This window comes from Myripristis murdjan, chromosome 21 (assembly GCF_902150065.1).
Source record: "Myripristis murdjan chromosome 21, fMyrMur1.1, whole genome shotgun sequence".
Classification (NCBI taxonomy): Eukaryota; Metazoa; Chordata; class Actinopteri; order Holocentriformes; family Holocentridae; genus Myripristis; species Myripristis murdjan.
The window spans coordinates 18,426,586-18,434,895 of NC_044000.1; the positions used below are offsets into that span (position 1 = coordinate 18,426,586).

General features: G+C 42.9%; 1 protein-coding gene across 1 annotated transcript; it reads left to right on the forward strand.

Annotated features, from left to right (window-relative positions):
- The first annotated feature begins 311 nt into the window (after positions 1–311).
- nhlh2 (nescient helix loop helix 2) lies at positions 312–707 on the forward strand. Its single transcript, XM_030081264.1, has one exon. The coding sequence runs from the start codon at positions 333–335 to the stop codon at positions 705–707; it is 375 nt and encodes a 124-aa protein (XP_029937124.1). The 5' UTR covers positions 312–332.
- The last annotated feature ends 7,603 nt before the right edge of the window (positions 708–8,310 follow it).

Sequence of the window (8,310 nt, forward strand, 5' to 3'; positions counted from 1 at the left end):
AGTTTTACATTAACCAAATAGTTTGAAACAAGCAATAAGCAGAGATGTAGTGATAAATCAAAAGGCGCATGGGTATGTCATCACAAGTACTAAAATAAAATACTTATATTATTTTTTAAGTATTAACCTACTGTAAATGTAAAAGCTGGGTAGTGGCTAAAGTTTAAGTGGTTTTACCTTACACTGCATCCCTGCAGGTAACGAATGGCTAGTTAATGATGTTCATTTAGGTCACAGTTTAAGACAGCTTCCAGTTGAGTTGACTTAAGGGTTTGTCTTTTACTGACCTTCTACCAATTTTCTCAGGAGTTTTGAAGTCATAGGACGACAAGATGATGCTCAGTCCAGACCAACCCGACCCGGACCTGTCCTGGAGCCAGTCGGACACAGAGAGCCTGTTGGACTCTTTCAAGGTGGAGTACACGCCTGTGCCGGCCGAGCCCGCGGATGGAGAGGGGAAAGCGCGCTCCCTGTCAGTGCCCGCTCTCAGCAGGGAGGAGAAGAGGCGGCGGAGACGCGCAACAGCCAAATACCGATCTGCCCACGCCACCAGGGAGAGGATCCGTGTGGAGGCCTTTAATGTGGCCTTTGCAGAGCTGAGAAAGCTACTTCCAACACTCCCACCCGACAAGAAGCTGTCCAAGATAGAGATCCTACGTCTAGCGATCTGTTACATCTCCTACCTCAACCATGTCCTGGATGTATAGGCCGATAACAGCGCTGCTCTGGTGGTGGGAGAGTGGCAGGGGATGACAGGTCGCTATCAGACACGAAGCTGTGCGAAAAAAGCTTAACCTTACAGAAAAAATAATTTTTAAAAGGATAATAGGCTTCAAATGTCACAGCAAAGCCAGATCTGTCCCCGTATGATGGTTTTTCTGTAGCTCCTGTAGGATAAGGAGATTAAATATATATATATAATGTGAAAAGGCGACTATAAACTCGTACACTATAAACCCCTCCAGGACAATTGAAGGAGTATCACAGAGATTTTTCGACATGGGCAACAAGACGAGCGCAATGTCACTAAATAGGAGGGGCGATGAAAAGTCATTCCTTCTGCAGATTTTGAAAGCTGCTGTATAGGAACGTTGTGCATTAAAAATGATCACGCTTGACCTTACATGTGCAGGCCTTTATTTTAATCAGGCCTATTTGTAACTTAATTGTTTTGTGTTTGAGCCGATTTAGTATTTATTTTGTTGTCTTCATTTTCATCACATTGGGAATGTTGTTCTTTTGTGCACTTTTATTTATTAAACCCTAAGGGGGGTAAATGCAATACTGAGGCATGTGAATTAGCCCAGAATCTACAACTGCAAACTACAATTATATTGTATTCCAATTTTAGCCTACAAAAACTGTGACTGCTTAGACTGTAGTTTTAAGATTATTCTGTTAAAATGTATTTTGTGCGTGTGTACCGGCTGCAGTTGAGGCTTTGAATTCAAATAAATATCTGGGATTTTTGTTGTTTTATTTTAAGCAATGTATCACGAAGTGTTCCCTGTGATATGAGAACCACGAGGTCTTGTCTCTCCGAGGAGAGGACGGCAAAGCGGTGGGCAGACAGACGCTTTGCGCATAGATGGGGCAGGTGTTCCTCCAGACGAACCGAGACAACCACATTACGGCCCATCCGTCTGCCACGTCTCTGGAGACACACACACACACACACACACACACACACACACACACACACACACACACACCAGACGAAAGACAAGAGGATAAAAAGAGTCTGTCAAACAAAATAAAACTCAGAAATATTGCAGAACTTTAGTAGCAAAGACTTTTTTAGGATGAAGCAGCTATAAACCATTGGTACATGACCTTGTTCACAGTTTGCTAAATAGATTCAGCACTGCTTTTGGTAGGCTATACAAAATTAAATGGGTTGCTGACAGAACGGAGAATCACTGAAACTCCAAATCTTCTATATAGGAGGAATAATACTGTATGTTTGGCGTCTTTTCTGTCCCACAGACTCGACCAGAATGCCCCTTTCAGCTCAGCTGCTTGGCCCTGTGCTTTTTTTTTCTCTCCATTAAGTTAGACAGGCCTGTTTGCGCTCCTATTACTCTTGTCCCTTTATGCGTGTCTCTACGGTGTAATGTGGCCCAAGGGGTACAGCGCATTGTGCATGTCCACTCCAGCAGCAAGAGTGACAGCCCTTTGTCTGCGCTGAGAGAGAGAGAGAGAGAGAGAGAGAGAGAGAGAGAGAGAGAGAGAGAGAGAAATGTGCAGGGTGTGTGAAATAATAAGCGAGGAGGAATTATGTTATGTTCTGTAGGCTATAATTGCAGTTTAGGAAATACTCATCTATACCTAAGTACATTTTCAACTGCGCATACAGCTGTGACGCACATCAGTAGTCCCACAAGGTTTTGGAATAGCTAATGCTTGATCCTTTTTCGGGGTTATAATTTGATAGAATCTGGTTCCACCTAAATTTCAAGGTTATGGGCCTACGTGATATTTTTTTAAAAATGTGGTGCGGCCTGTAACCTACTAGTCAAAAAAAGCAATGCGGTGTTTGGAAGGAGCAACACTGCCCTCTGTTGGCTACATCGTTCATGGAGGCAAAATTAAACTGCAGGTTGAAAAAATTCTAAAATGTTAAGTTACAAATTAATTTTGAGCACAATTTTTAATTTAGTTTTTTTCTTCTTTGTTTGTTTGATTGTTTTGTTTGTTTTGTTTTGTTTTGTTTTTCCGTCATATGCCACTGTAGAGAGCGTAATGCGACTTTAAGCAACCTTTGCCCGTACCCTTTACTATGTTCCCGACCTCTAGAGACCTTTAAATACAGCGTAGCACTTAAATGTATGTGTGAAGATGTGTATAGAAAGAGAGCGTGGTGTGTGTGTGTGTGTGTGTGTGTGTGTGTGTGTGTGTGTGTGTGTGTGTGTATTGGCGGTTGGTTGTTGTAGCCCATGTCAAATAGTATCTGAGGAAGCAGGTGGAATTAAATGACTGGAAAATCTCTGGTTTAGCTATGCTCAAGAACTATTTTGCTTAGCGAAAGAATATGTTTCGGCTATTATTATTATTATTATTATTATTATTATTATTATTATTATTATTATTATTATGCCTATTATTAGTAACGGTTCATCACTGTTGTTGTGAATAAAATCTCACACTGACTACATTAGCTCTGCTTTTTCATGCTATGATTGAAGGTGCTTCAAATGCTTAATTATGTCTTTAATTATAGTGATCAACACCACAACATCAAATTTTAATACACTTGGGCAAAGGTATGCAACTGACACTCATCGGTGGCTCTAAAATCACTGCGAAGCACGACCTCTCGTGGTTCTTTGCTTAATTAGTAACAAGTGCGCCAGTGCCTCTAGCGTCTGTCTTCCCTCCTCCATCCTGCCCCCTCTCCCTGGTCCTGCTAACCACAATAGCGAGGCGCGTATGGAGGAGCGGCTCTTCAGTGGGCTGTGCAGCTTACAGTAGGCTGTAGGTGCGCCCCGCAGCAGCGCAGCTGCAGCACATCCGGACGCAAGTGAAGGAATGGCACACTTTTGAAAAGGTAAGTGAACGATTTGGTTACAGCATGGCTTATCTGCTATTTAAAGTGCGGTGCGGGCTGCTCATCACGCCGGCATTTCTCTACCCACAGCCCGAGACACAACACGAGACAGGAATTAGGCGACTGTAAGCTGGTGAAGTTCAATGCCGCCGTCGTGAAAAAATGGTTTCCTTCTCACCAGACCGATGTGGGGTCTTTGCATTCTGCCTAAGCCCTTGACCTACGTAGATTGGAAGATTGGCTCATAATTTCATGCAGAAAACAAAATTCATTTTATCTTTGATTTCCTATGTGATAAACGTTTGTAAATAAATGCGCCAAGTGAATGTGTGCATGATTTGGCGTAATAGCTTAATTGCTTATGTAGTGTAGCCTGTGGTGTTTAAGGTGAGACTGAAACGAGATCTATTGTAATTCAAACCGCAGCGGTGTAACAGAGAAGTAGCATCTCTTGTAACCTATAACCTACATGGTGTTTCACTACAGGCTTGCCTCTAATGTCTAGTCCTATATGGTTTCTCTGTGGGCTGCCGGTGTGTTTCCTGTTGTTCACCATCATCAGCTGCCTTGCTGCACACTGTGCACTGTGCACAGCTGGATGAGCTGTTCATATAGGCTTGACTGAAGCAGCTTCAAGTATATCCAGTGACTTGGCCAAAGCCAGTAATTTCCACCTCTTACCCTTCTGAGACATGATGGTGTGGTGAAATTGCACCGCTCATACAGCCATTCATTATTGATAGTGCTTATAGGTCCCATCCAGAGAGGGATAGTGGTCGGCTGCACTCAGTTGTGAGATATGAACCTTTAAAATAGATGAGTCAGCTGCTGAAAGATGTTAGTTACTGCCCTGAGAGCTCACTGCTGTGCTTTTGGAATTGAATTTTTTCACTGTGCTATGTTTAACGCTTGTTTGTGGCCAAAGTTGCAGTGGATTCCAGGTGTGAGGTGATGTCGCTCTACCTGTAAACTACCTTGAGGCTATTTAGAGGATTTGGGATTCTGCATGGGTAACAAAAGCTGCCGAGTGTATCATGGTGGTACAGCAGAGTGTATTTATTGGCTCAGAAAGCACATAATACTCTTCTTGAGATAGGCATGTTGGCTTGAAAAAATATCTCCCAGACCCTTCCTCCCACCTGTACCACCTCTCCCTCGCTCTTTTTTCGCTTTTATTTCGTTCCACATGAAGGGATCAGGAGTGACAGAGTTTGCATTCCAGAGAACTGTGTCAGCTCTTAACTTTCTCCTTTTACTGTGTGTGTGTGTGTGTGTGTGTGTGTGTGCCAGCATATCTTAAGGGCAGCCGAGTGGGAGGAGCTGAGACATTATCCCGTCACTCATAGGTCACAGGTTTGATCCCTGCAAATACCAGTTTCCATCCTCGGCAAATATCTTTGTGTAAAGCATTATACGCCTGGGTTTCACAGTATTCAGACCTCAGTGAAGGACCATTATATGCTTTTCTCAAGTAAAAATACATTGAAACCATTTCCTATGTACACTGTAAGCCCTAGTGCTTAAGTCAACTAAATAAAAAAAACACCTTTGAGTTATCATTGGCTTGTTCTGTGTGATTTGGCCAGTCAGTGCTGCAATATTATGTTAATCAACAGCTGTTCCTCAGTGTTATCTGAAGTCTGTGGGGGGATTGGAGATTGTTATCACTATAAATAACACTAGTGGACCCTCTGTCACCCTTTATTTGATTTCAGAGAGCATTTACCCAGCTTATTGGACTCTGTGTGTGTGTGTGTGTGTGTGTGTGTGTGTGTGTGTGTGTGTGTATTTTTCCATTAATCCTACTCAGTTCACCACTTTAAAAGTATGTGTTTTTGTGTTTAAAATGTTATATACACCACATGTTGTAGGGGGAGTATATGTGTCCTTTTAAACTGTCAAAGAAACAAACAATGCAGAGTGCCAGCTGCTGCATCTGGCACATCATGGCGCAATGCCACCAGGGCAGGGCACACACAAAAGAAGATAGGCAAGAGGACTAATGGGTGTGAGGGAGGGAGGGCACAGATGCCATGGTAACCAGGCCTTAGTGTGCACTCTCGATGAGCTATGAGGTCGATCTGTGCCATGCAGGGTAACAGCGCTGCATACGGGCACTTCATGGGTGTCTCAAGTTGCAAACCCCTCCCTGCCCAGTCGTGTGGCCTAAAGACTTTGTAATCATGGGAGATGGCTGCATGCTTGAGAATAAATATATCCTCCCATTTGCACTCAGATTTCAAATGATCCGTTTCACGTGTAATAGATGAGTTGGATCAGCAGGGAAAGGGTCACTGAATAAACTGACCTCTCGGTTGTTTTAGCTCTCCCCATCGATGCTGACACCCTGTTGTTGCAGTAGTACAGTCTCTCAGTGTTGCCTAAAAATGATTCCCTAACGACACACACGTGCCTACACCTCTGAGCCTGACCTTGCATAATTAGCTCCCACTGCGCTGCAGCCTCCATCCGCTAAACAAACACATTAATGAGTGTTTGTTTTACATTAGTGTCACTTTCTGCTCTCATGAATTCCTCCTCAGTGCAGCCAGCCAGAACTGTCTCCGCAGATGAAATTACGCCTCAGCAGAGCCTATATTTTCTCCCAGCGCCAGGTTTTGGACAGACAGGGTTAGGCTAGGAAGGCAGCAGCTCTCTCACGCACGTTGTTATCCCAGCATGCTTTATTCACGTTTATCCATCAGTTTGTAATTGATAGTTTTTCTTACCCCGTGGCTGTGATTTTCCACATGGCCTGTTTCTCTGTGCCTCTTTATGCTTGTCTCGTGGATGAGTGACTTCTCGGAGGGATTGGCTTGGCCCACATACCACTGCCACACGGTCAGAGATCAGCACTCTGGGGGTTAACAGCTTTTATTCAAACTATAGGCTTATTCATTTAACCATAAGGATGCTCAGTGTGATGAGAGTCCATTGTTTGCTCTTTGCGCTCTCTGCATGTGCCACCCCCACCCTTTCTCTCTCTCTCACACACACACACGAGTATATCTCACAAATTTACTCTCAGCAGGGGTGATTGATTACTGCTGCTACAAGGGACCTCCTGCCTCCGGTGTTACCAAGGCAACAGCAGACGCTCCAGATGTGGGTTAGAGATGAGAGATGACTTTCTTCAGTCCAACTCTGGCTGGTTTTAAAATTTGATGCCCTAACATGGGCTTTGATGCTCTGAGTGGTGTGTTCCATTTATGTTCAAGTCCATTATTTATTGAAGTCCTGCATATATGCTGTTCAGCCGTGTTCAACATAATGTTTCTCGCTTGTGAATAACATACTAAATGTCACGGCTCAGTGGAAGCAGATGTTAGACAATCTCAGCCAAAAAAAAAAAAAAAAAAAAGAGCAGCATTGTGCCTTTGTCACTGAGACTGCTTTTCAGTGGTTTACACCTGTTTTGTTTGGATTAGAACGGGTTACATCATGTGTCTGAGAGTGAATCCCACCTCCGGCTTTTGCGTGACACATGCAAAATCATATAGACAGCTGGAAGTAATGTTATTACATAATTCATGATAACCTATCATATCCGAACACATTCTGAAACACTCCTAATGGCAAATCTGTGGTCTCCCACCATGTATGTAGTAGACATATTTTCTATGAGGGATATTTGTAATGAAAGGAGAGCACCCAAACCCACAGATAAGATCCTAATGGAAATCAGCCATACAGCTTTCCAGTGGAAGCATCGCTGATATGAGGGTTTACATCCTAATATGCTGAATGGGCTATTTTGCTGCTTATATGCCCCATCGGTTTGACAGATAATGAATTGCCTCTAAACGGGGCTTGAGAATGCATGATATTTGCATAATCCTGGTTAGTAAAATGAAACTCAGCTGGAGGCCGTGATTGGCAGGTGGTTGTCAGGACAACTGCCGGCGGACAGGCGGAGTATATCGAGATCTAAATGAGTGGTCACGGATGGCGGGGCACTCAGATGTCCTCGTGGAGCACACAGCACACATTAAGGCCCAGGAAGGCGGTCTGGCAGATTCAATCTGAGGTCATTACAGCTAAAATGAGAGTAACAGGATGGAGAGTCAGCTCTAAACCAACAGTTCATTTCCAAAACATGAAATGTCCGTTTTGGAGGAAAAGAGAAAAAAAAAAAAAAAACACTTCCCTGCAAGTCATCATTTAATATCACATTATGTGCTCTGAGACATTTTGTAGGAGAGGTGTCACTTTTTTCAAACTTGAAACTCGATTTTTCATTTTGAAACCCGATTCTTCAATATTGTATCTTTCAGCATCTTCAATATTTGAAACCCTGCCCTCTCGCTTCTAGAGCTGTGGAAAAAAAGGATATCACTGAGTATTGCAGTATTATTTTTCACAATATTATATCAGTTCTCTAGCCCCCTGCATCGACATGTGTCACTTATGCACTTCATTTTGATATGATGTCATGACATATACAGTTGCATGCCTTGTGTTTACTATGTGCATTGTGCTAAATCTATTGTAATGAATTGGAATGTTAATTTTGGATCAAATTGTTTTGAGTCAGTTTATCAACCGATTTACCATATAATATGTTGTATATTTTTGTTAGTATAGCCAGATAGCATGCAGTAGCCTTTATTTTAAGCTCAATTGTGTTGAGTACTGCATTATATCATGAAAACGTTTCAGATTGTGACGCTGGATTGTGTCGTAAGGTTCTCTCCAATAAGCAGCCCTGCTGGCCTCTTTTATTATGGATAATCTTGCATCTACCTGCCAATCCTCTTATAGGT